Source organism: Chaetodon auriga, chromosome 10 (genome assembly GCF_051107435.1).
Source record: "Chaetodon auriga isolate fChaAug3 chromosome 10, fChaAug3.hap1, whole genome shotgun sequence".
Lineage (NCBI taxonomy): Eukaryota > Metazoa > Chordata > Actinopteri > Chaetodontiformes > Chaetodontidae > Chaetodon > Chaetodon auriga.
Window position 1 is genome coordinate 23,897,772 of NC_135083.1, and position 27,940 is coordinate 23,925,711.

The following is a 27,940-nucleotide window of genomic DNA, read 5'->3' on the forward strand; positions in this document are numbered from 1 at the left end:
ACAATGAAATAATAGTGCGGTCTAGACTAGATTGTGCTCCACTAGCTGTTGCCTGTAGTATTAAAACCAACATCATTGTTGCACAGCAACATAGAGAAATGTTCTGTTTTTCATTACAGAATGCAGACTGGCCATCCTTAGATTTTACACATCAAAATGTATGTCTCTCAGAAGAGAACACACTGAGTGCTGTTTTGGTAGTTTTCCCAGGAGGAGCACATCCTGGTTAGAAGGTGCCACAGTCACGGTTGTTTCAAATGAGTATTATTCATCATGCCACAGGGACTGACTCCTTGTTTGCAGACTGTCCTGCTTGTCTGTCTTGTGTTTCTCTCTCACTCTCTCTCTCTCTGTTTGGCTGTAATCTGTCCTGTGTGCCACCTGTATTTGGCCTTTATAGCTGCACTGACGTAGTTTTGTGTGCGGCTTATCTGCACTGCCATGAGATGATGAGGTCATCTTATGTTGCATTCATTTTTTGCACCAGCCCAATAATCTGTTCCACTTGGCCAGAGTATACAACACACACACACGCACACAGCCACAGATACAGTCTGGCATTACGCAACGTTGTTCCAAGTCCTCAGCTGATGTGAGTCGGACAGATTCTGTATGCATTCTTGTGGAGAGGAACAACTTGTATTGATTTGCTTATTATGGGCACTAAATAAGATGTGCATTTGAATGCATATGTACTCTGATGAGGTGGTGGAAGAAGAATGGAGATGCTTTTCTTAAGTAAAAGTAGCAGTACCGCACCATAGAAATACTCAATTAAAAGTAAAGTAAGTGAAGTTCTGTATTCATAGCCTAAGCAGAAGTACATAAGTATTAGCAAAATGTACCTAAAGTTATAATCCTCAAAATTTTCATCATGTGAAACCCAAGTTTTAATGTATATATTGTATTTACGGCTGTCATTTATTCTTACCATTAAATATATATACACTCATTGCTTAATGCTCTGTATAGTAGTTCACATTGTCAGTGGTGAAAAGCATAACAACGCTGAGTTCAGATGGTGTTCACATGCACAAGGGATTCACAGGAAATGATGCGATCTTGGTCTCGAAGAAATTTGGAAGACGAGTACCAGCATACATCGCACGTTATTTGTGTACATATGTCGTGTAACGACTGGCCGGAGAAGCAGAGAGCCGCTCCCATGCATTCTGAAGCATATTTGCGGCAGTGCAAGTGCAGTTATTTTCATGGCATGTAAACAGACAGACAAGTTGCTTGTTTTCCTCTGTTTTATGGCAGACCTGTCCAGAGTGATCGATAAATGTGTCATTTCAAATGGAACTCTGTGATGTGATGTGATGTCTTAGGTTTTAAGTGTGCGCGGTCAGGTTAAGCCCTCTCTGGCCCAAATATACCAGACAGTAGGAGTCACGTGGCCGACTTTACTTCAGCCATTGCCCCCTTGCTGCCCCCAGTTTGTCCCCCTGAAGAATGAGGTCAGTGTGACTCCTTGTCCTGGCAAGCTGTGTCTCTACTGAACTCTGGAGGCCACCAGCTCAGCACTCACATTCAGATCCCTCACATGCAAACAGCTTCGTCTTGTGTGACTGAATGAAGCTGTGAGTCTGAGACCGGCTGACAGCAATGCGAGTTAACATCGAGAGGAGGACCTCGCACGATGTTGGTATGCTGCAAAGACCCTTTATCATTTTTTTTTTTTCAGTGCAGTTAACAGGTGTGTTTGCCAGGTCAAGGAGCACAAGTGTTGTTTCTGTCTGCTGCTATTTATATGTCACCAGTACAAACACAGAGTGAGTCATGAATTCTAATTGGGTCAGAGGCTGGGAACCAGACCGTTACACCGAATCAACGCTGAATACACAAATTCAGCATCTGGTTTGGTGAGTTTGTGTGTGTCTCTGATATGTCACAAAGTGTGTGCTTGTCTTCGTGAATCCCCACACGCCCTCATCGTGTGAGTTGGGAAGGGCATTTGCTTGTGTGTGAGATTACATGCGGGTGTGTTTGCACATGTATTTTTGGAGGATCTGTCTTGTCCATCATCTGCCTCACCCTTCCAAGACAAACAACTGCAGTTTAGATGGCAGCCTTTCTTTCATCATTCCCCCCATTTTTTTAATTCCCAGAAGGCCATACTTCTTCATTGCACGTGAGAGACACTACCCAGCACCTCTGGCTGTTTTGAGGTTGTAACATGCCTCTCATTAACCATTATTTACCCTGCCCCCCCTCCACACTAGGCCCACTGACCTACTAAGAAGAGGGCTTAAACAAACAGCTTTTAACATGCCTTTGTGTTTGAGATCTCTGCTGCTGTGTCACGTTGGAATCAATCCTACAAGACTATCTTTATACAGAGACAAGCTGTCAGCAGATTTACACGTGAGGGCCTCACGGGCCAAATGAACTGAGAGAAGGTCAAGATGTGGTTGTCAGCTGTGCCGTTACAACATAAAGTTTCTTTTTGTTGACTGAACTGGTGGTTGTTTTCTGAACTGAAGCGTGACAGAGCTGACAAACAAGGGGGAAAGAATGAACACTACTGAATTACATTGTGGTATTGTTGAAACAATTAGTTGAATAATCAATTGTAGAATTGTTACTCATTTCAGCTTAAGTGCTGCTTTTCTTGTCTTATATGTTACTAATTCAATATCTTTGGATTTTATATCGTTGTTCAGACAAAACAAGCAATTTGAAAATGTGCCCTTGAGCTGACGATGGGTACTTTCCACCTATTGCATAGACAACAATTCATTGAGAAAGTAACTGACAGATTAATCAGTCATGAAACTAATCATTAGTTACTAATTATGGTATTTGTAAGATCCAGGGTTTTTGAAGCGTGACCCACACTAGAGACTAAAAGTCAGGATTTCTCAGCCTCAGTCCTTCAATTTTTGGCCATTTATAAACACTTGTGTCTTGTGAGTCCTCTAACTTTATCAAAGTGCAATATTATCTCACTGGAGTACCCCTGTAATACAGAGTAGAAGTAGGCGGTATGGATAAAATCTGTCAGAGTTAATGCAAGTGTGAGTCATCTATACCAGCAGATCATCATCAGTATCTTCTGTGGAAATGGTGTGGTGAAATCTCTACTAGCTGACAAATTTCTGTTGTCTCACTGTATGTTATCATATCACCTAACCCTAATCCAGGGTGAGGTCGTACATTGTATTATGTAGGTAGTGTCGTTCACTGTGCCAGGAGCATCTGTACGGGTAGCTCATGGTAAAAGTCCTGTGAAAGATTGAAGGGGGTAAAGTTGATTTAGAGGGTGAGGGGAAGTTTCTTTGAAACTTTACACATTTCCATTCATTTCCATTGAATACAGAGTTTTTCTCTGTTGCTGTCTGCTATATTTCACTGCAAAGGGGTCAGGGGCTTTGAAACAAGTCACATGTTGCCCTAAAGAACTCTAAATGTTTAAACGAGGCCAAAATATTTGCTTTGTCTGTTCACAGCACGTTTGTGTTTGTGAAAGTCAACACAGGCCAAACCAGACCTGATAAGTACTCGCTCTAGAAATTTGAATTTTAACTGCCGTCTGTCATCACTTGTGCAATAACTCCCTTTACCTGCCAAAGACATGAAATGCAAATTTGAGGAGATAAGTGTTCGGAGCACAGGAACAGTGTGCTTCTCACCTGCACCTGTGCCATCATGAATGTGCATTCTGAGAAGTTTAGATTCGCACATACGTGTCTCGCATACGTGCGATGTTCTCAGGAGATTGATTCCAGTTGGGTGCAGTTTGGTATCTTCGCCAACTGAGGATGCAGCGTGACGGTGACAGGGCCTGCTTGGGCATGTCAGTGTGTAATGTGAGCGGTAATGTGAGATGTTAGTCTGGTGAGTGCCTGCATTCGTGGAATGTGTGTGTGTGTGTGTGTGTGTGTGCACGTCAAGTGACAGAGCTTATGATTTTGGTATGAGAGAAAGAAGCAAGAGCTGCAGTAACTTCACACCCCTCGCCCTCTTTAGGTGGTCTCTATAAAAACACATTTCCAGCTGATCAATCCGAAAAGAGAATTGTGAATAGAGCTAACGGTGTGTGTTTAGTAAACATCCAGTGGGGCGATAATATAGACTCATCATTGTGTGGGTAAGTGAGCATGTATGCACGTCTGTGTATCATGGATCACAGAGTATTTGGCCAAATAAGAAGGCACCACACACTCACACTAATGCTCTTAATCCACCTGCCTCCTCTGTGTCTCCCAACCAAGGTGTGTGTTCTCATGGAGGTGCATTACTGCTGCCGGAGGGCCAGGTGGGATGCTCACAGGGTATTATGTTTAAAATATTCCCCCCAGCACAGAGATCGAGTAGCTTTCAGAAGATTTGAGAGGGACTGGCAGGAGAGGAGGAGGAAAGTTGGAGAGAGGAATGAGGCGAGAGGTTAAATTAGAACGCGAAGACAGGATGGAGGTGAAGCAGTGAAGTGAGGTGAAAACGGATTGATCCAGGAAGAGAAAAGTAGATGTTTTGCCGAAGCAGAGAAGAGGAAACGTAGAAAATATGTATGAGAAGAGCAAGAAAAAGCAGAGATGATAAATATGTGATTATCAGCCGGGCCCAGGCCTCAGAAGGAGTGATGGGAGGGAGGACAGTGTGATTGATGTGTTACAGGAGGTAGAGAAGGTGCTGAAATTTGTTGGCCCAGCTGAAGTATTTATCTTCCCATCCCGTCGACTCCTGCTGTGTGTTTTTTGACTTCAGAGCTGCCAATTGCTTTTCCTCTATAGTGGGGAGTGTGAGTGGAAGTCCGCTCCCTGCTGCTGCCTCCGGAGGATGACTGACCACCGCATGTGTGTGTTTGATTTTAGACTGTGGGTGTGAGTGCCTGACTCTGTGTGTCCGTTTGTATACATGTATTTTAGTGTGTGTGTACCACAGGGAGGCTGGTTGTTCTGTCGCACCCCGCCCTGCTGACTACTTTAAATAAGCACCGCTGCGTGTGTTTGGACTGTATGTAAGGAGCGAGGGCAGCTTGGCCTCGGCCTGCAGGAAGTGAATTAAACGACTCGTGAGAATGGACACAAGTGCATTTCCTGATTTATTTTTTTTGCATTAATTAGACACAAACCTTCATAGAAAGACTCACCGGAATACTCTTGAGGTAATCCAGGAGCTAAAGCTGCTCCTGAACCACTGTTTTGCAGACCCTAATGACAGGATATCCTTGACCACACCTCCTTCATAATGATATTCCTTTTTTTTTCATCACCAGCTGTCTGTTATCCCACTTCCCCTCCCTGACTCTCTCTCTCTCTAGAATACATTATTTTATCTCAGAAAGTGTTTGAAAGGAAAAGGCTGATGTTATCTGGAGTAACTGAGACAGGACTTTACTCTGAGGGAAAGTTATCACTGGGATATGAGGATCACACTCGAAATACAGCATTCACATTACAAAGTAATCCACAGGTATGTGCGCATGCACGAGTTCGATTGGCCTATGCAGCACCTTGTTGGGTGACGCTGCATTGAGTTATAACAAAAATTGAGCCAGATTCAGCTTTTTCGTCAGGGACCCTGGGTTTTCTCCCTAGAAAGGAGACACACTGTGGTCCCATTCAAATGAACGAGGAAAAATTAAAATGAACAGGGCTGTGTTTCTCAGAGCATGGCCTCGTGCTCGTATGTCTGATTTTACTTGAATGCAGTCAGGAATGTAGAAGAGGTTAAACCCACCTGAACAGTTAAACAATAATGTCTCTCCTCTCTTTTTTCAACCTGCTGTAATATTTTTAAGGTAATGTAAAGGGATGCGACTACTGGTCAGTGATCAATCTATTGTTTTGGTAAATCTTCTGGTCCAAAAAATGTAAAAAATGTCTTAATGATTTTTTTTTTTAAGCCCAAGCTAACACCTTCAAATTGCTTTGTTTTAGCCCAACAAATGGTCTAAAACCCAAAGATATTAACGTTTACTCTCTCAGAGGACCAAAAGCAGCTGCAAGTCCTCACAGAAGCTGGAACAAGGGATTGTTTGGTATTTTTGCTTGAATAATGACTTAAACTAATCTTATCTAATATTTTCTTCGTGATGATCTGCCTGATGATCACTGGTGATACCTTACCCACTACACCTGCAGGGGTAAAAATGAATCATTTCAATGTTTCCATTTCCTGCATTACGAGTGCCACTGTCATAGGTAGTGGAAATGGCACTTCAACAGAAAGACAAGTTAATGAGAAAGTGACTGGAGGATCACGTGACTACGAGGAAAAAGCTGTTGCTTCCTGCTCTCCCAACTCTCTTCCTGCTTCTTGACAGAGGGGGTGGAGTCTTCTCAGCAGTGGGAGGAGAAGGAGGGAAGCATATGAGCCCGAAGGAGCAGAGAGAGACTCAGGTTAGTGTTCATTTGGCTCACGCACACACAGGAACGCAAGGAAAGCAGCCTCAGACTCAGATCTCCTACCTGCTTCTTTCACAACAACTCCTCACTCGAGTTTTGAAGTTGCACTTTTCTAGTCTTCCTGATTTCCAGAGACCCGGTTCAAGATCTTGCTGCCTGACTCATATACATCATGTGAGTAAACTTTATCTGCTGTCTTGTTTGAGCACCTCAGCATGCCTGCAGTGTGTAGACATGGGGTTGTGTCTGTGTACTTAAGGGGCTACCCCCTTAGAGGGGAGCAAACATACTTGAGAGTGACAGTTGTCAATAATTGTCAATATGTCTTCAATGAATGAAGCTTTTGATTTCTGTTGGTGTAAATGCATTCAATCATTTGTTGTGAATGCTATCTTAAACATAGGACATTAACCAGAGATCAGCAGCACCTCTTTATTGAGATGTAAAACCATCCAGAGCACTGAAATGTCTGTCATAGTAAAGGCAGCTTTTGTCTCTTTCTGTGTTCCTGCCATGCTTCCTTGTCCTTGACATGGAATGCCAAATCTAAAAATACTGGTCTTGATTATAACATTTGGCAGCTCTGCTCCAGGACTATTTTCATTCTCTCAGCCCCCTCAGCTGTAGCAGGGTGAGAGGCTGCAGACAGGTGACAAGTTTGATGTTGACATTTACATTTTTTTTTTTTTTTTTTTTCTGGCATAAACGGAAAGTGTTTGAGAGCATTATTTGCGCAGAGGTGCCTCAGTTCATAGTAGATAAGGGTCAAAGATCTAGCAACGTTGGATGAACTTTCTCTTTCTCTCCAAGGTGTGTGTTTGATTTCTGCTATTAAGCCTGTATGTGTGTGGGAGAAGAGAAATGTTGAGGGCAGCTGTCGGCGAACACGGAGTCACTTTTTCATGACTGCTCTTTAGACTTTCAGCACCTCTCTGTCAGTGCAGAGAAACTGGGATTACAAAGGGTTAACGGTTGGAGAATGAGTCCAGTGTGTGACTGTGTTTGTACATGTGAGTGCAACCACCGGTGTGTGTGCGTGTGCGTGTGCGCGAGTGCAAGTGAGTAAAACACTCCCTGTATCTAAGCCAACAGTTAGGGCGAGCCATTGAGGCGACTCCACAGTGACCACTCTCCCTCCCACCAGTGTGTGTGTGTGTGTGTGTGTGTGTGTGTGTGTGTGTGTGTGTGTGTGTGTGTGTGGTAGCTCATCAGTATGAGATTGCATCCACGCCTGCGTGTCTCTGGAATGTTTTCATCACAGCGTTGGGGGGGCTTTGCTTCTTTGCCCTGTGGCTATACAGTTGCAGCATAAAGGTGTGTTAGTGTGTATGTTCATGTGTGCATGTGTGCCTGGCTGTTTAGGTGTTCTGTATCTTTTAGTATGCAGTTAGCATGTAATTGCATTAGTATGTGTGTGTTTAGTTGGTTTATTAGTATCCCCATTAGCTACAGCATTGCGGCATTCTTCCTGGGGTCCACCAAAAGCTTCACATTGAGACAATGCAACCATAATAACTTGCATCATTACACATAACATGACAAAGTCTAGAACACACACTCAGACCAGACAAGCTCCCAATAAGACAATAATCAAACTACATGAAAATCTGTAACTTCATTAATGGATCCACCACTGATGGGTAAGATTCGTTTAAATACTGTAGAATTTGTTGGTTCATAACTAGCATTACTGTATTCCAAGTCATTTATAGTCATTTCTGATCTGAATCTCACTCCAGTATGTGATTCTTTTAAACATGGTTCTGGGTTATTCAGAAGCACTAAAAACTTAGTTTGTGCATTTCTTTCATTACAACTCTACAACCAAGTTAGATACAATCTGCTACCCAACCAGGTGATTGCCATAATCATAATTATAAGATAAAGAATACCGATGTGTGCACATAAGTCTAAATATGTTCATACATGCATACCCTCAATTATCATCAAGTCATGAAAAAAAGAAATAATATATATGTAACATAATAATGATGTTGAGTATTCGACCATATAAATGTAACTCGCCTTTACACTCAGTCTTCAATCACGTTTGGAAAACATGGAAACCAACTTCTCACAACTTTCAGAACTCATTTCAAATCAGAATACAGCCCCTCTCACCCCCCCAGTATCCCCGGACCACAAATGCAGACAGACCCTCCACTGCTTCCATGTGTTGTGGTGCTGCAGGCCTATCCACATGTGGATTACTGGGACTTTAACCTCCATACATTAGACTCTACAGCTGTTCCAGAGGGAAAAGATGCTATTCTGAAAAAAATTCAACGAAATTGTGCTGTTTGCTTGTGTGATATGTCTTGGGAATAAAGTCCATTCGTGAGTAGCTCGGTAAATAACACTCATGTGACTGAGCTGGTCTTTCTTTTGGTAATATAAAATTTCCTCCAAGCATGTCTGTCTGGTGGAGCAAGAACAGCAGTCCTTCTGTATTCACAGAAGCAATATGCTCTGTCTTATATCATTTGCACTGTCTTATCCTATCCAGTGTAGCATAGAGTCACTAAGCTTGTCTGCTTGATTTAAGAGGCGTCACTTGAGTTTATTTTCGTTGTCTAACTGTTGTATTGAGTCTCTGGTATTTTTGTTTTCTGGGCTCCCAGAGAGGATTTTTTTTTGTTGTTGTTGAGAGAAGGATTCATTCACTGGTAGTTGAACTGTGTGTTTTGTGTGGAGCACTCACTGCCTCCTTGGTGGAGGTCTGAAGCATTTTCTAGTTACGCTATCATTATGGATTTTCCATGTTATTGAGGACTCTGTGTACACTGATAATCAAAATTGGCTGATTAGGCCTAAAACACAGTGTTTTGGTCCTTGGACAAATGTGGCTGAGAGCCTCTACTACCGTGTGTTGTGAATAAGCTACAACATGTTAGGAAGTGTAACATGTTCTATCTTGAAATGAATTTTCTGTTGATCAATAATCTGTTAGTGACATTGAATGTAGAGTGTAGCTGGAGATCGTTCACAGCGATCCTGTCCCCTGATGATTGGTTTTAATGTGGCTGATTTCCTTATCATTGATATCGTTGCCATTGTGATGCTAGCTGCTGCAGGGAGCGTCGTGTGTTGTTGCTGTCGAGTTCACACATTAATGTTATGCTGGAGAATTTGCTATCAGCTCCTGAACGGCTGATACAGAATGTGCCTCCTTTTCTCTGAGACACCAGAACTAGTGTACATGTAGCTGGAAGAAAAGCCTGAGTCTGAAATCAATATGGACTAACTGTGTGAGCCTCGTCTGCCTCGGTTCCATGCTGGTCCAATCCCAAGAGACGGACATTTGTTATCGCCAATCCTTCCAGACCTCTGACCTTGAATAGAAGTCAGATGACCTTTTGAGAAGTTTGAGACCCCTGTGCTAGACCATCCTGGTGGGCAAATGAAAGACAAAACAGCTTTAAATAACAGAAACTGTATGTGTGTGTGTGTGTGGACAGTGTGACACCTTTTTGGATTGTGTTTTTCTTGTTTACGTTGTGATGCATATTGAATTAATTTTTTCGATTTGGCTTATGTGGGCAAATGGCAGATGTTATAGAATGTTTGTCTTCGCTGCTGGGTTCAGTTTTCCTGAGGGAAGACTTAGCCACCTGCTCTCCACTGATTACCTACTCAGTCATAACTCTCTTCCCTGCTACACACACACAAACACACACACACACACACACACACACACACACACACACACATGCAGAGAAAGCAGGATGCTGACATTCATGGATGCACAACTACACATGTACACATGAGACAGGATTTCATTTGACCCCTCCTCATCCCTCCCTTGGGTGTAATTGTGCATGGATGTGTGTGTGTGTTTCCTGGGGCCACAGACACAGACAGTGATGGGCAGAGGTGGAGGAGTGGGTGGAGGGAGTGGGGGAAGGCCATACAAAGATGAAGTGAGATGCTGTAATAACTGTCTGCTTATGGTTCAGTGGCTGTTTTTGCAGTCCACTAGACCCTTGTGCTTATAAGAGTTGCATAACCCTGTGGTCCCGACACTTCAGTCATGCATGTCAGACGAGCTCTCCACCCAGCCAAGGGCTGTTTTCAGTAGGATATGAGCAGCGTGTCCAGAGCTGAGAGTTGGACAGCACTGTGCGGTGAAGCTAGGACTTTAAGGGTTGAATCCTCTGAGGTCTGGCGCTCTCCTCTCTGTCTTCATTGGCTGTCGTTGGACCTCCCTAAATGAACTCTGAAGGGGAGTGGCTGATAACCTTTTGAACTCTTCCTTTAAGCTTTTTATTGACTTAAAACTGAATCTGGTGTGTCCCAGTTGGGGCGGACAAGATGGGGTTTGTGTTATATGCTCAAAACATGATTGGTTTATACCTAGGTTGTGACTTTTTCTCATCAGGTTAGACTGTCATCAGCAGCTGTGGCTGGACACATTATGCTCTGGGTTGTCTGTCCGTACGTCCCATTTTCACACAATATTTTGAGAATGCCTTCAAGGAAGTTCTTCAAATTTGGCACAAACGTTCACTTGGACTCAAGATTAAATTTTCAGGTCAAAGGTCACTCCACTGGTGACTTGACTGGTTGGTGGAGGCATACATCTGCCAGGCAGTAATTCCCATTCAATGACTAATTAGCAAATGTTCACATGCTTGCTAAATCAAGGTGGTGAACATGGTAAAAATTCTAGTTAGCGTGTTGATGTTAGCATTTAGCTACATCCTCATGGGCCATTAGCATGGCTGTTGACTCTCATACAAGTTTTACACCAAAGTTTAACACGGCTAACATAAATCAGCAGTTGGCGCTTATCCATTACCAGTAGGCAAGTTTGCCTCTTTGATGTTGATGCCACAAACGCACACAGGGAACAGTAGAAAGCGGCATGCAGGCCAGTGAGAATATTACATTATGGTTATTATGTCACTTTTTATATATTTTATGAGATGATGATGAGATGGAAACAGAGCGTAATGACTTGACAGTTCTGTCTGATGAATGGAAATATTTCTGCGCCAACGTCCAGAACTTCAGTGCACATCACCATCGAGCCTAAAGAGGGATGAAAAATTATTTCTCTTATCCATTAATTACAGTTTTTTTAATTGGAGACATCTGTTGGAGTCCGACAGGTTGAAATCTCGCTGGTCATGATGGGTAGTGAAAATAATTCCTGTTAGATGTGAAGATATTCCGGCTTTAAACGCCGTTTTCCCCTCTGCTTCTCTGATGTACGCCCTTCCTCTCACTCCTTGATATTTTCACATCTAACTTGGTGAATTAAGGGTTTATTTTGACCGAAGTCGGCGGTGATTGCGGGAACAGTGGAAAGATGAACCAAGAAGATTTTGGTGGGTTTTATTTTGTTTTAGTTGCGTGTGTGTGTTTTACGATGGTAAAACTACTGTTTCTGTGAATGGAGTCTGGTGGCTTTGGCCAGAGCGATATAATGACTGTCTCTAGTTAAACAAAACAGATCTTGCTCTTTAAAAAGAAGTTATCTTATATCATAATAATGTCAGACACAACCTGATCCTGTCAGTGGCAAACAAACTTTTTGTGGATGTACATTGACTGCACACAAACACACTGAGGGATTACACTGCAGCCTGTTTCGTATCTGACAGCAGCAGCACTCTTGCTCAATACTGGACCAGTTTCAAAAATTGTTGTCTCCATAACATGGAAAAATAGGCTAGGAAAACTGGTGTAAAGGTGAAAACACTAGTGAGTGGACTTTGAGTTGGGAATGTGGACTTTGAGTTGGGAATGTCTTGTTTAACTAATATTTCCTCTGTCTATTGTTTATTAATATTTCTGTCTATTAAAGGCAGAACTAATGAAAAGATATAAAACAGTTATGTCTTTTCAGAACGATTATGTAAGTGTGTGTCTGCTTGTGTGGTCACAGCTGTTATCTGGGCCACGCTTCTCCACTTTTTAAGAAAATGGCTGATCGAGCAGGTAAAGGCAACAGCCTGACAGAAGTTGCGAGGCTTTAGTGAAGCTTTTTTTTTTGTTTTTTGTTTGTTTGCTTGTTTGTTGCTTAAGCACTGGTGAGGTTGGACAGTCAGTGCTTCGCTCGCTGTGTGATTCCTCTACAGTAGTTACGCTGGCTTCATGGCAAACAGACCAGTCTGTGTGCCCAGAAATAGATGGTCACCGTAAAACAGGGACGACCTGCTGGTCACTCACACACACACACACACACACACACACACACAGACACACACACGCACACACACACACACACAGTCAGTAGCAAAGACTCCAGCTGACTGCGTTTGTTTGTTTTGCTGTCTTTCTCACACATTTCCTGCTGTGAATGCGTCATCGCTTCCTGCTTGTCCTTCGAGTGAGTAACGAACCTGAGAAATCACTGCTGACTAACTACCCCCCCCCCTCCCCCTCTCTCTTATGCTCAGAGACTGAAGGATTTAAATATGATTTACTAGTATCCAGTTGCACGTTGCCCCTGAGCAAGATGCTGAATCCCTTCCAGGTCAGGGACAGTTCAAATGGGCCTTGAAGATAGAATTCATTGAACTCACATAATCTTGTTCCAGTAACTTCCTCCATTAATTTAGTTTCGTGAATGATGTGTTCTTCAGTGTCTACGTTTCAGATTGGACAGGAGGAGCTTTCTGTTGACATCTCTCTGTCGGTGAGGTCTGTTGTTTTCTATACAGTCTGGGGTCATTGTCCACTGGGACCAAGGCCACTGTGATAGGACAAGCTAGCTGGTGTCACAGAACACACACACACATACACACACACACACACACAGACACACACACACCTTGTTCCTGTCCCTCAGTGTTTGGACTCTCGGAGTGCTGCATCTTCCTGTTTTTTGTCATAATTGAGAATATTTTCTTGGAAGAAAAGTAGAAAAACTCATTTCCTCTTTCCTACCAAACCCATTCCTTCACGTGTTGCTGTTTGCTATGTATTCAGTCACTCAGGAACTCAGGGCTTAAAAATATTGGTGAGGCAAATGGCTCCTAGTCGTGGGCTCTCCCTGTAATTAGTCTTCAGCGGGCTGGTTGGTAGGTGGCCATCGTCATCTGTGGTAAAAAGTTAGTCATCTCTTCCCTTCAGCTGGAGCTTCCCCTGTCACCCTGTGCAAGTTCTCTGGTCAGAGATCAGGACAATACCGAGCACACTTCTATCTTCCCTTGTAATCTGTTCATCTCTTGTTAACATATTCCTCCTGACTCGCTCACACACTGTGAAACACAATCTCTTTCTCACACACACAGCGGACATAAGACATATCATTACCAGCTAATATGGCGGTTGGAAAGGCGAATGTAAGCGCAGTCAGATTCACAACAACGCAGTGGTTAGCATAGTTTTATGATAATCGAACCAAGAAAGTTTCCATCGCAGAAAAGAAATATCATTCCGTGGTCTGTCGCTGTGGTCGGTGCCTGCGGTGCGCTTGTCGCTTTTGGAGACATCAGCTGTTTGTGTAACTGCAGAACAGAACATGAATGGAAACGGAAAGTTAGAAAAACAAGATGGACAGGAGATGTTTTGTTTCCCTAGAAAGTTGTTTTTCACTCACTCACTCACACACACAAGCCTGTGGACACATGATGGAGCTTGATCAATTCACACCTTGTTTGGTGGCAGGCAGGGGGATTATGCTGCTGTTTGCACACACATTAGTCCTGCAGTGATGTCTTTTAGCTGGCTGGTCCTGCACATTGAGGAGACGAATGACAATGGCCGCTGTTTTTAGGAATAAGGGCCTATCCGTGCGGACAATATTTGCATGTAGATGGTTCTTCTCCTTGCTGAGTTTTAAAGACGGAGGGTAACTGTTGCATTTGCATACTTCCAAATCTGATCTCCATGCAGTTTAAATGAATATAGCAGCCTTTATTTGACCCTTTTCAGTCCTCCGTTCCAGGGTTTTGCAGCTTTGCATTGACAATAATGACTATTGGTGGTTCAGTCTCTTACATGGTTGTTAAACCCTTGTGTTTTAATAGTGTTAAACTGGGGAGATATCCCATGATTCCTTCAACAATGGCTTCCACTTTGTGTTTACATGATTTGTCCACCATAAGAATCCTGTTTAAGTGTGTGATAGAGGCAGAGATGGAGCCTTCAACTTCTGTGACATGACCAGTTCAGTACAAGTACACCTTTTAGATAATTACACATTGAATATATACACATTGAATCAGGACTTCAAAGTATTTGTGTCGTTTCCTGATATCAGAATGAAGTTTTTCTTTGGGATGAGCTCTATGAATGGAAACAGATACAACCATTTCTGTAATTACCTATAGCTATTGCACCGAAGCTGAAGAAGTGAAAAGGTACTGAGGGCTTTTCTTTCAGTTTCCTAAGTTCCTCTTTTTAGGGGATTTTCTGCAAAAGTGTTTGAGTATTTTGGAACAAGAAAGATTGAAACCATGTAATAACAAATTGACATATGTTGCTTAAAAATTAAGCTTTTAAGAGGGGCTTTCATGGCTTATTTTAATGGATATGTTTAGCCTGTATTCAAATATTGTCTCGGCTTTATATTGTATTTGTAAAGTATCAGTGGTTGGCTCCAGTTTTTACCATCGTCCGTGTGTTTACTGTGCTGTTGCACAAACATGTTCTCTTGCAGGTTGCTGACAGACACACCACATACATTGATTTTACACATGAAACTCTGCTCACAGGTGTTGGTGTCGTCATCCTGTGGGTTTCTACCTCTCTGTAACTGAAACTAACTGAACAGTCCCTCTCTTCTTTGCCTATAAGATGTAAAATTTGCTTCTCACTTAGATCATTCTCTTTATTTTCCATTCAGTGTTTCCATCACGGTGTTTTTGCTCCATCCCCTAAATGTTCTCCTTAGAGGTTTGCCTAAAGGCTTTTGGTTGCTTAATGTTTGTGAATCATTATTTTCTGTGATGCAAATGTGTTTGTAATTTAAGAAAGACTATTTTAAACCCTTCTTTGATTTGTCACATGGTTGAGATGAAAGCAAATCGTGTGACTGTGTGTGCACATATCTTCGCAGTTCGTGAAAGCAAGTGTGTGTGTGTGTGTGTGTATCCAAGTCTAAGCTGTCATGGTCGTTTTTTCTCTTTCTCCCTGCTTCTGGTCGGCTGTTCAGTGATGAGAGCGAGGGGGAGATGTTGGGGAAACAGGGTCACATGTTGAGGGAGACAGGCAGGAAGACGGCTATAAAAAGACTAATTAAAAATGTGTGGATAGATAGTATGTTGGAGGTGAGGAGGAGGAGGAGGAGGAGGAGGAGGAGGAGGAGGTGGGAGCTCAGTAGCTGGTTGTGATGTAACCCTGAGTGTAATGTTGTAAATGATAAGAAACAGGAGAGGGTTGTTTTTTTTTTGGGAAATTAGAGCTTTGAGAAAGAGGAAAAAATAGATGAACTTTGTGTGTGTCAGCAGTGCTTTGAAATAATTGAAGTAATTGGGTGCTAAGGTGTAGAAACGGAGCAGGGGAAAACTTTCACTGCCTGTCTTTGTTTCTTTGTTTCTAAACTTGTGCTGCTCGTGTTGGGCTCTTTTTTTTCTTTAGACTCTAGACATTAAGCCCATTGCACCAGCAGCCCCAGGCAGATGGTTAAAATACAAATTAAAGACGCACATTTGGACCTGCAATAAGATAATCCTCTATTGTTTACTGTTGTTGTTCACACACTTTGTCTCTTCTTCTGTGGTGATGAAGACAAAGAGCTAAAGCAGAAGAAAGGTTGTGTGAGCTTTCACTTTTTTCACAATGTTTTCATAGCACCCCGCTGAGCTTGATGCAAGTCAATGTAAAAAATTGCAGCTGTTTTTCCCGTTGTCCTCCCCTCTCTTCTCTCCCCCCTTTCTCCCTTTCAAAGAATTTTCATTTGAATGAAAACCCTGCCTCAGTGTTTTGTTGTGCTCGAAGGGGGGGAGGGGTCCAATTGGTCAAAATCCTTTTTGAGTAGGACCAATGCGAGCGTGCCTCCCGCCTCCAACCCCGCCCCCTGTGCCCCACTGAGGCTCCCGGCCTGACATGTGATTGGCCGGCTGGGAGGAGCCAGACGCGGTATTAAAGCCTGTCCCGTCTGCTCTACTTCAGTGTTCAAGCAAGTCCCTGTCTGTCAGCCGGAGAAGTGTGTGTGTGTGTGTGTGTGAGTGTGTGTGCATCAGTGTGTGTGGATGCTTTTGTTAATGAGAGGAGAACAGAAAACGGAGTGCTCTGCCACTATCTGACTTGGACTTTCATCTCTTTTAACCCCCTCCAGGACTGTGGGGATCTCCTGCTGACTTGCCGGCCAGCTTTTTGTGTGAGATCACAGCTGGACAGGCTTGACGGACGAACTGGACAGGGATTCTGAAGGGGGATCATAAAGGCTGCTGTGTTGCCCGGGATCGTTGCCAGCTGATCTACCAGACCTGCGTTTTGGATAAAGAGGCTCTGATCGGCTGCACTGTGGCTGACCCGTGACCCCGATCTGCAGCCTAACCCCTTTTGGGTCAGCACTGAGCTAATAGAGGTGGTCTGGCCGGGCCTGATGTGGAATTTGACCCCGACTGACCCTGTCCCTCAAGTAGCCTTTCACTGAGCCCGGACTGGGAAAAAGGGAGGATAAAAGAGCAAGAGGGGCGACGGAGAAGAAGGGAGGAAGAAAAGGGGAGAAGTGAGAGCAGCAGCACAGCGACCGGTAAGGAAGTTAAAGGGGGCTCTGGGAGTGAGGGAGGGAGGAGGGGGAGGAGAGTGGGAAGAAAAGAGAGTACAAAAGAGCTTTTTCTTAAGCTTAGAGAGGACATGTGGGAGCTCTAAAAGGATGTTCGTTGACCATTAAAGCCCTCTCCTACACACCTCTCCTTCTGTCAGCTCCTCTGTTTGCCTCATCTCATGTCTCCTGTCCACTCTTTGTTACATTCCACACAAATACAGAAGTTCATCACTTTCTTGTTCGTTCCACTAATTTTATCCAATTCTGTTTCAAAAAACTTTGCACTGATCGAAAATCTTTCCTTCTGTCTGTCAGCTCTTCCAGGATGCCGGTGGAGACCCTGCGGCCATCAGACAGCCGTCTGGCTGGGGTTCCCTTCACCTCTGCCATGCCCTTCAGGATACTTAACAAGGGTCCGGACTACTTCCGTCGTCAAGCTGAACCCGGAGCCCGTAAACTGAGCGCCGTAGAACGCCTGGAGGCCGACAAGGCCAAATACGTTAAGAGCCAGCAGGTGGCCCTCACCCGTCAGGCTCCAATCAAACCACCAATCATTCGCAAGCCCCTTGTTCCTCCGGGGATGATGCTCCAGTGTCAGATCAGCACTCCTCCAGCACGCAAAGGGCCCCGCTGCCCAGTTGATGAGGAGAATGGAGGAGGGAGAGAGGGACGTGGAAGGAGAAGAGGACCTGCTCTTAACTTGGATATTCTGAATAATCTTATTAATGATGTATGTGATGGACCAATGCCATGTTCCCAGTCCTCCTCCTCCACCTCCCCCTCCTCATCTTCTCCTTCATCAGGAGCAAAAAGCATCGGCAGTAGCCTGTCTGTGGAACAGGAGAGGAGCAACCGACTCCTCAACAACATCAAACCATTGAATCACAGCGTTATCAACTCCTCTTCCACCTCCTCCTGCACTTCCTCTCCACTGAACAACAACCTCCGGACCCCTGCAGCAGAACCCACCCGCCGTCCCCCACCTATTCCAGCACGAGCACCCCGCATTGGGGTTCCAGTGCCCTATAGCTCCCCGAACTTGGTGACAGTGCGCAGGGTGGACGTTCGGCCTCAGGCTGACATGAGGAAGCCTCAGAGAGCCCAGCTGCAGCCCCAGCTCAGGCCCAGACAGACTGCCCAGGGCCAAGTCGCACACCCCCAGGTCCCGCCTCCTCCACCTCCCCAGAACCAACCCAACGCGCAGCTCAACAACCCCTCCAAAACCCTACCACCCCCTCCAGCCTACCTGCCACCTAGTCCCATGCTGGTCCGCGCGGGTATGATCCCGCCAGCCTCCCCCGCTTTCACCCGTATATCAAACGCCAGTTCGAAGGGGTCTGCCCGAAAACACCCATCCTTACACCGCTCCAAGTCAGACCTGAGTGACCGTTACTCCCGTGCAACAGCGGACATGGAGCGCTTCTTCAACTACTGCGGGCTGGACCCAGAGGAGGTGGAGGGCATGGGTGGGGTGGAGCGTTTCACGAGAGCCAACTCGGACATTGTGTCTGTCTCCAAGCTCCGCAGCGTCAGTACGCCCAGCTCGGAGGCTGACCGGGCGAGGGAGGATGGAGGAGACGAGGATAACGAAGATGGACCAGCCGCAGCCAATGAACGGGTCCCCTACGGCATCTCTGTCATCGAGAGGAACGCTCGAGTCATAAAGTGGTTATACGGCATCCGTCAGGCGAGAGACACTAATAATGCTGTCTCTAACGTATAGAGGACTTGAAAGGACTTGAAAGACAAAACAGGGAAGCAGTACTTTTTGTTTGTATACATGTCTGAAGAAAGGAGCCCATCTGTTCATCTTCTGCTGCCTTACATCACATTTAAGGATAATCCAGTAGTTGTTTTTACTGTTTCCTGTGAAGACTCATGCTTGATTTGGAAATTGCACATCAGTGATTTTTTTTATCTGGGCTGCAAGTCAGGACTGCTTCCCTGCACCAGTAAACGGACGATACGTTTCCCTGTTCCTTGATCTTGTATAACGATATTGGTATATGAAAGCAATAATAGACTGCTATAAATGATGATGAAGGCAGAGGATGTTTGCGACTATGGTTCCTCATGTAAAGGTACTGTGCGTGTGTGTGTGTGTGTGTGCGTGCGTGCGTGTGTACCAAATGTTGTCTGCAGCACAGAACCAGAACTTGGAACTGGGCTGCAAACTGCTGGAGACTGATGCTACACGGTGCAGTGACTGAGCAGGCCAGGAAGAGAACCACGTTGATACTGTGAATCTTCACAAAAAAGCTTCCATAAAAACACTTGTATTTTCAAAAAAAAACAAAAAAAACCCTTTTGGCTGTAAGACTGTTATTATACAAAGTTCTGTCAGCATGCAAGTGAAACGTCTGTATGCATTTATTTTAGGGTTTGACCTCTCAAAGCACACACATTACTCTCACACAGATAATCACTTCACGGCACAGATGTACATTCAGGTCATTTACAGTAAATATGGTAGCAGCTGCAGTCAGTGCTGTCTGTGTATCTATCTGGCTGTAACATTGTCTAGTTGTGCGTTTGCATCTGAAACACGGTCTCATGTCTTGGATTATGCTGCACTGGTGCAGTGAGAGAAATCTGTTTACTATGTATGTCTTGGCACGGATGAGAGAGCAAGTCATATGATAAGGGATGATCTCATAAGTGGATGGTTGAAGTAAGTGTAGCATGAAAAAAGTTATTTTGCCTCAAGAGAGATGGAGAGAAAATCAAAGGCTGGGTAAAAGGAAGGGAGTATACTCATGGCGAGTGTACCGTGATTCTGAAAGTGTCTCAGGAAGATGTACTTGGCATACTAACAAAAATGGACCAATATTTATTTGGAAAATGTAACTTGTAATGTATTTTTTAATATTGGACAACTTTGTGTACAGAATTCAACTTTTGCTCTTAAGTGCAATCTGATCAATATCTACTACAGTTACAATAAATGTAGGATCACATGCAAATACAGGCACCAGTCACATGCTGTGTGAAAGCTGTACAAAGGGGACTGCTACGTGTAACGAGCCCTGCCCCCGCGGGGAGCACTAAACTTAGTGATACTGTTGTGTATTTATTTGACTTCCTGTTTGTGGTAGTGGGAGCAGAAGAGGAGGTCCGTCTTCCCTGTACAGGTTCTCCACCCTCTGCATCTACTTCCTTTAACTTTTCAGGGTATTCAGTATGAGCACCAGCCAGGTTTTTCTCTTTGTACCTGTACCTGTCACAAGCAGGTGAAGAGCAGCGTACAGCGGCAGTCAGATCAGAGGGCTGGAGAACATGACAGCAGTGACGGTGAAGTGTGCTGTTGAATCCGGCACTGGATGCCCAAAGAGTCTTCAAGTGAGAGATCCAAAATGCTTTACCATGGTGTACTCTAAACAATTAATAAAAAAAAATTGTTAAACTATGTTGTTGTTCAGTTTTTCTTATTTTCTGGTCCTTCGAGGTGACTGTAAATGAAGCGACAGACCCACCTGGTTCCAGCATATGGCTGAGAACAGCCACTCCTCTGATTTCTTCAGGGTTTTGGGAGTTTATGAAGTGCTGCTGCCAAGTCCTCAGTTTCTAATCTGAAATCTGGTGCGGGTCCAGTGCAGCTCAGGCAGGTGTTTCGCCCTTCAAATCTCATTTCAGCATCAATAATTGACACACAGCGCTTTCACTGAGCTCCCCTGGATGTTTCTTGTTTACTTTGATTGTGTCGTGAGGCTCAACTGTTACATTATTTAGATTGCAAAATGTGGACACGCACACAAAATCTCACTCGACTCTTAGACTTGCAGTCTCTCATCTAGTTGCTCACATGAAAATGCACAAGTTGTGTTATGACAGCGTGCCCACTGACTGCATTCTGGAAGCGTAGTGTGTTGATCAGGTTTTTACCTCCAGTAGAGTTTGTAGCTCACAGATACAGATTAATGGTTTTATCTTGACAGAGAAGGAGATTGTGCGGCAGGAGTAGCTTGAGGATTTTTTTTTTTTTGCCATGATTTAGAGTTTTATCTTCATTTCATTGTAACTGCTTTGAATCCATGCTGATTATATCTGCCTCCATACACCAAAGAACAAGAACAAGACACTAACTTTTCAAAGACCCTTTTCTCAAACATGCAGCACTGAGTCTTTGATGCTCAGAAGGTTCGTGGTATAAAAGCTACTCCTGCTTCCCAAATGTTACATATAACAGTCAAAATCAAAGCAGCAGAGGCAGAGATGTCCTGCCTTTCAGTCCCTAGTATTCAGGTCAGGATCAAGAAATTCTGGATCCTTTGTTTTCATAATGCAACTTGATAGCAACCTTTGTTAGAGCCTGCTAAACACCCACATCTTTCCAACTCCAGGTAAAAATAACCAGGATGACATCATCAGTATTACATTATACAGCTGCTGTCAGAGGCTGATGCCCCTCATGATGTCTAAGTCAAGTGTATGTCAAGTCAAACTTCAACTCAAGCGTGCTAAAGCACCCTGGGTGTCTGACCATTCTGAGATCAGATTCACCGACACCACGAGGGTTCCTTCTTGAGCTTGTTTTCCCTGACTAGCTTCTCATGGGCACTTCTGATATTTAGAGCTTTCCATCTGAGTTATGAAATCACAGAGCTTTCAGACAGCTGGCCTGTGTCTCGTGACTCCTACAGGGCTGCATCCACTCAGCAGTGGTCTCGCTTGTCAGAGATCACAGTCCCTTCACATCATGACATCATTGCATGCATTATCTGCTCCAGAACATGGCCTTGATTTACTCCTCTCAAAATTTACTGGTTTTGAGGACGTGGGTGGCAAGAGCATTGGAAAATGGTGGGGAAGTGAAGGGCGCTGTTGTTGCAAAAGATAGATATTGCTGAATGGAGCCTGTTGCTGGCCATATTACAGCAGCCGCCTGATGTCCCGGGCAACTCTGATTAACACCCAGCAACACTGAGGGGAGAGAGATGGAAAAAAAAATGACAGATCACAGAAGTTTAAAGGCTCTGAAATGGAAGAGGAAGTTGTTGGAAGGAGGAAGAAATGGGAAGAAGAGAGATATTGTGGAAAATTAGATGGATGCTGTGAGAGGGTAAGTGATTTTATGTGTATCCATAAGTAATGTGTCAGCTTTGATTAGAAGAGCAAATAACCTCAGTCTTGGAGCAACTGTGCTGGGCTTTCATGTCCAATAAGTGAGATCAGCAGCTCTGCATGAACTGACTCTATTCATTATCACTGAAATTAAATCATACATGTCTCCTGAACAGTCAGAAAAAGCGAGTTCCACTACAGTAAAAGGTGTGTGTTTTAACCACTAGGCCAGACATCAGACCACACTGGATTTTCTGTAGTGCTGGAATATTGAACTGTAAACTTGTCCTACTAGAATACATAATAATAAAACCTTTTCAAGCATTTCAAATCTCTACCTGTTCATTTCCAAAATACAGAGGTCACAGACTGACTGTAGCTCCCAGGTTTTGTTGTGACCAACTCATACATGATAGACACATTTCACGTCCTTCCTCAAACTGCTTTGTGGAAATTACATAACTAACTAGTCAGTCTGGCGTGACGATTCGCTTGTTTTCATCCTGTAACAGTGTCATCATTACGTAACCAAGAGTGGACACCTCTGACCTGCTCCCCGCGGTGACGTGAAGAGTCAAAAAGGCTAAACGCTTAAGCTTTGGGAAAGGAACACATGTCCTGGGAGGATAAGATGTCTCCGCCCGCTGCGGTCTCCCTGTGGACACATGAGGAAAGCACGCCAAGGACCATCTCTGTGTCATCCTCACACTCTCTCCCTCAGTCTCTGTCTCTCCCTACAGAGGCTGACCATATGTCCATATTTACTGAGAGATCAGCTGGCTTTGGCATCCTGTCAGGTCACAAACACACACACACACAAACAAACACACACACACAGAGTTCATATTTGCGTGTGCACACTCTGTTGCATGTCTGGGTCTTTGTGTGTGTGTGTGCATGCTTAATGGTTTTTATGGTACTTACATGCAGAGTTTCCAATCTTTTGGGGATGAAAATGTGTGTGTATGTGTTTTCTTTTCACGCATGTCTGAATTTGTGCATTTGTGCATGTTTGGCATGTGTTGTCACTTCCGGTGTGTTGGATGTGTGTGTGCGTGTGTGTGTGTGTGTATGACAGGGGTGCTCAGTTAGGATCTGTATATTGCTTGATCCCAATAGTGCCACTAATGTATGTCAAAGCTTGATATAGTCCTTCTGAACAGCCTCAGTGCAGGGAGTGATAAGCTGATTAAGGCGCTGGGGCAGATGGGATCTCTGTTTTTTTGACTATATTTGTGTGTGTGTGTGTGTGTGTGTGTGTGTGTGTCTTTCACTGGGACCTAGCGTATATCCCGTGGGAAAACAAAACTGGGTTGTCTGTGTTAGCTTAACGTGTTATTGCAGAGCACTGCGTTGCTTCCCTTATCTCTCGACATCCATCTTTCTATCTTCCTCTCTCTGCCTCTATCTGCTCATCTCAATCATTTCAGTCTTTGGGTGCTGCCTGGTGCCTAAATACACAGCAAACGCGGTTTTGTGTATGCTCCTCCATACATTTGGACAAAGTGCTGCTTTCATCTTCCATCCAGGCCAGATCAAACAGCAAATACCTTCAATCTCATCCCAGGCTTTTAAAATCTGGCTGGTGACAGTGAACATAGTTACAGAGATTAATGTGTAAAAAAATGCAAAGAATCTAGCTGTTGCCACTAAAGTGTCATTGGGAAATGCCAAACCTCATCTGAAGCAAGTCTAGCCAACATAAAGATTGATGTCGTGTAAAGATGACTCTTTGGTGCTGTGACACTTCTGGGCTGCAGCGGTGATGTGCTGGTCCAATTGTGTGCAGCAGTAAATGGACAGCTTATTATGTTTGTCCTCAGTCTTTTGGTCAACCCTGCAGTTTTAAGTGAGGCAGTATTTCATCTGTTTCAAGGCAAACCAATGCATCTCTGTTGATTTGAGTAAAAATGACACTGACATGATGTGATTTTTCCATCCCTCATAAGCCAAGCTTTTGCGAAAACTTAAGTTTCTGCTCGGTTCAGACTTTAATACAATATATTATAAATGTGCAATGAAGACCAGTCAAAGACTGAAAAATCCTTTGGACCCACTGTTAAAAGAAATGTAGACAAATTTGCAGCTTTTCTCGACTCTGAACAAATGATTTACGGATGATTGACTGTTTTTTCTATCTGATCCAAACAGCAACGTGTGAATCCATTTTATAACCACTGAGCTGATTACATTCCAGTTAATGCGTTCCACCTTTACCCTCGGTGAAGCATAGTGTTAGTGCAGGCAGAGCACAGGCAGACTCACACTTGTAGCTGATTGGCATCAGGTGTTCCATTCATGCTTCACAGTCTCTGGCTCTCTGAGCAGCTGACTAGTCACTCTAAATCATATTCATGGAGGCCATTGTAACATGAGCCTTCACCGTTGCTCTGCTGATACCATCATGCCAACACTGCTTGCTGCTGCAGCTCCCTTATCACCCCCGCCTCATCCTTATGTCCCATCAAAGATAATCAATAACGAAATATGACGCATTACAAGCTGTGGTAGTGGTATGTTCTACACTTGAGTGGGCCCAGTTACCTCTCCCCCAATCCTCATTGGGCATTTTTAACACTAACACATTACAGATTGATAATTGCTTGTCCATGTCAACAACACAACAATACAACACGAGATACAGTATGAATATAATGTTTGTGCCTGAATTTGATGCTCAGTTTCATCTGCTTACTATGCTCCAGATCTTCAGAGCTCATGAGAATGTGTTGCTGAGACAGAGACAGGTCTCCATCCAACAAAGTTCTTTTTTTTTATTTCTATGTCTGAAAAATGCCATTTTGTGGCTTGTCCAGTATTTAATTTGGTGTCTATGTTGTGAAAGAATCACCATAATCTGTGCTCACATTCACTTCTCCCATTGGAGTGAACTGACTCAGGACCAGCCGCTCGTCTGCTAAAGGGGAACCCATGTGACACGGATACAGGGAAGGACTCGTTAGTGTGCCATCTTGTTTCTGAACATCTCTGGTTATATCTCTGCTAATGTTTATTTAACTAAAATTTGAAGAGCAGAGATTTGTCCTCCAAATCTAGCTGTGTAACCATTTCCAACCAATTCGTTGAGTGTCTCTGATGGAACTTTGTTCCTTTAAAGCTACATTTCTGTCTACACAGTGTGGCTCTCAGGACGGCAACGTCAGCCCATCACTTTGGTTCTTTGGTCCAAACGGAAAAATGTTATGAAGACCTTCTTGGTTCACAGACAGCGTGTTCTGCTGATCAACTGCCAAGACTTTGGTTTATGACCAAATGACATGCCCATCAGTCTCAGCTGTGCTTTGTGTTCAGTGCCCTTAGCAAATGTTAGCATGCTGACACAAAATTATGATGGTGATCACGGTAAATCTTCCATACCTCCATAACATCAACTTCTTAACATTGCCATTGTGTGTATGTTAGCATGTTGATGTTAGCATTTAGCTCAAAATCACCATTGTGGCTAAGTACAGTCTTACAGAGCTGTTTTTTTAATCTGCACCACCAACACTACTCCAGTCCACTATCATCACAGCTGTTAACAGCAGACCTGGTTCAGGACCAAAGGTATAGAATAATCCTCAACCAGGGTTAAACAGAGAGAATGTAAGTGTTAATATTAGTGTTACATTGGAAATGGACTCATTACACACCACGTGCTTTCATAAAGTGGGCTGAGCAAGGGAAATCATTTGAAAACAATGATTATTTATTGATTTCACCACTTTTAATTATGAGTAATTAAACAAAATCTGTAATAAGTTTCAGCAGAACAAAGAAAGGCGTTAAGTCATAATAATACTATAATAATGCCACAGGAAAAAAAGGTTTTACACTGACTAATGGGTACCATCAATACTGTAAATCCCTCTTGGACTAATAGCATTAAAGGATACCTGCATTGCGCAAGACAGAATTCCTCATGTTTGGTACACTGGCTGTCTACCAGTAAACATGTGATAAGTCGTGTGTTTCCCCACAAGAGAAGACGGCGTGGGAGTAGAAGCAGGAACGCATGAGAGGGAGGTGTGATTAAGAGTTTTAAGATGAGTGTGTGTAACTTTTAATGAGGTGGACTGTGGATGTTTCGCAATACTGACGCACTCACAGACCGCAGCAAAGAATAACACTTCTTATATACACACACACACACACACACACACACACACACACACACACATAAAACACAGACAGAACAGCAGAGTCCTTACAGAAACCACATTAAGACTTTTTAAGGAGGATAAGTGCAAAGAGACATTGTCAATAATTGATTTAACTTTTAAAGTGGTGTGTGAACGCCTGAAAGACACTCAGCCACAGAGGCTGTGTGCGACCTCGCCGGTGAAAATGATTACTTACTCTTCAAATGTTTTCTGTTTCATGGATCATCACTCACTTGGTTAGGAAGTGTGCTCGTTATTAGCAAGCAACAGAACTAGCATTGAAAGAAAAATTCCAGTATTCAACCTGGGTCTTAGTCTCATAACTGTGGCCATTCAGGCTACATGTAACTCTTCACACTGGGATCCAGTCAAAAACATATTGGGGCAGGCAGCACAAGCCGCCTAAAGCTTTCCCAACTTTAATTTCACATAAACTACTTTAAAGCTCAAAAGAAAGCAAGCACAAAAAGAAACTGCCATTGCACTTACTATTCTTGAATTTCACAAGAAGACAATAACATAAACTTTTTTTTTCTTGTTTTCTAACACTTCTGTACACAATAAATCAACAGTGACCCACAGCCTAAAACAAGCTAGCATGTGGATTCGTCTCGTCATAAATGATCTGACTCTTTGTTCCTTCTTGTCTTTCAGTCAGAAATGTAGCATGTAGTATTTTTCCTTCGCACTTGCTGTTTTATATTCCTCTTTCAGTAAATCTTACTAATTTGTCTTGACATTTTTATGACTCAGTCATGGCGCCTGGACCTGTGTGAGGACTTTCCGATCTGAGGTGGACTGACCTGTGGGTTTAAAGGCTTCAGACTCAGCCAAGCAATCTGGGAAGAGATCTGCTGGACTTTTTTACACGATAACAGTCCCACGTGCAAACACCGAGCAGTCATGCTCTGCAGGCTGTGCTCGGATCCTCTGCAATCCTTTGCTCTCATGTAAATTCTCTTTCATTCAGTAGCCAGTGCCTCTGAGGGAGGACAGAAGACGGAAAAAGGAATCAAAATAACTGCGCTCTCTTGACAGGACAGAACATTCAATGAGGGAAAAAGCGAAGCAGAAGTAAGGGAAATTTGATTTGAATATATGTCATTGCAAAGCTTAAAAGCAGTGTGAGGGATTTTTTTTTTTTTTTTTTTTTTTTTTATGTTTGGAAGGGAATTCACACTGTCTGTCTGTAGCCAAAACAAAATCTCTGGCCAGCAGCTCCACAGCAGTAATCAGCGGAAACATGGAGTTTACCCGCCTATGCAGGCTGCCAAACGCACAGAAAATGTGACTGGCAAGTGTGTGTGAGAGAAAGAGAGCTGGGTTCCAGAAGCTAGAGGCTTAATGTTTACCTAACCTCTGACGGAATGAAAAATCCCCCTCTCTAACTGAACAACATCATAACTACAATATAGGAAGTTTCCCGCCCTGCTATTATTGCCAACCTTTCAGGTCTCCTGCCACCTCTAAACAGATGCTGGTTATTGTGAGGCTTCATGAGAAGGGCAGAATGACAATAAACAGCAATGAGTGAATCCAAGTTATAACCTCTGACTGTACACATGTAGAGAAGAGAGGGATGGAAACATTAGATGTAGAAAATATTTAAGTTAAGAACAGTGTTGCCAGGTGAAAACAGCAAACAAGACAACAGAATGATGCAGGGGTATACTCCAACAAGAGCAGGCTGGACTACG

General features: G+C 43.7%; 1 protein-coding gene across 2 annotated transcripts; it reads left to right on the top strand.

Moving 5' to 3' along the window:
- Positions 1–6,340: 6,340 nt before the first annotated feature.
- Positions 6,341–19,353, top strand: LOC143327357 (protein FAM110A). Of its 2 annotated transcripts, XM_076741654.1 has the most exons (3): positions 6,341–6,527; positions 16,585–17,004; positions 17,335–19,353. In XM_076741654.1, exon 3 carries the CDS (start codon positions 17,345–17,347, stop codon positions 18,740–18,742), a length of 1,398 nt encoding a protein of 465 aa, XP_076597769.1. In that variant the 5' UTR covers positions 6,341–6,527; positions 16,585–17,004; positions 17,335–17,344; the 3' UTR covers positions 18,743–19,353. The 2 variants fall into 2 exon arrangements, with proteins under 2 accessions (XP_076597769.1, XP_076597768.1); XM_076741653.1 differs by lacking the exon at positions 6,341–6,527 and having other exon boundaries at positions 16,417–17,004.
- Positions 19,354–27,940: the final 8,587 nt, after the last annotated feature.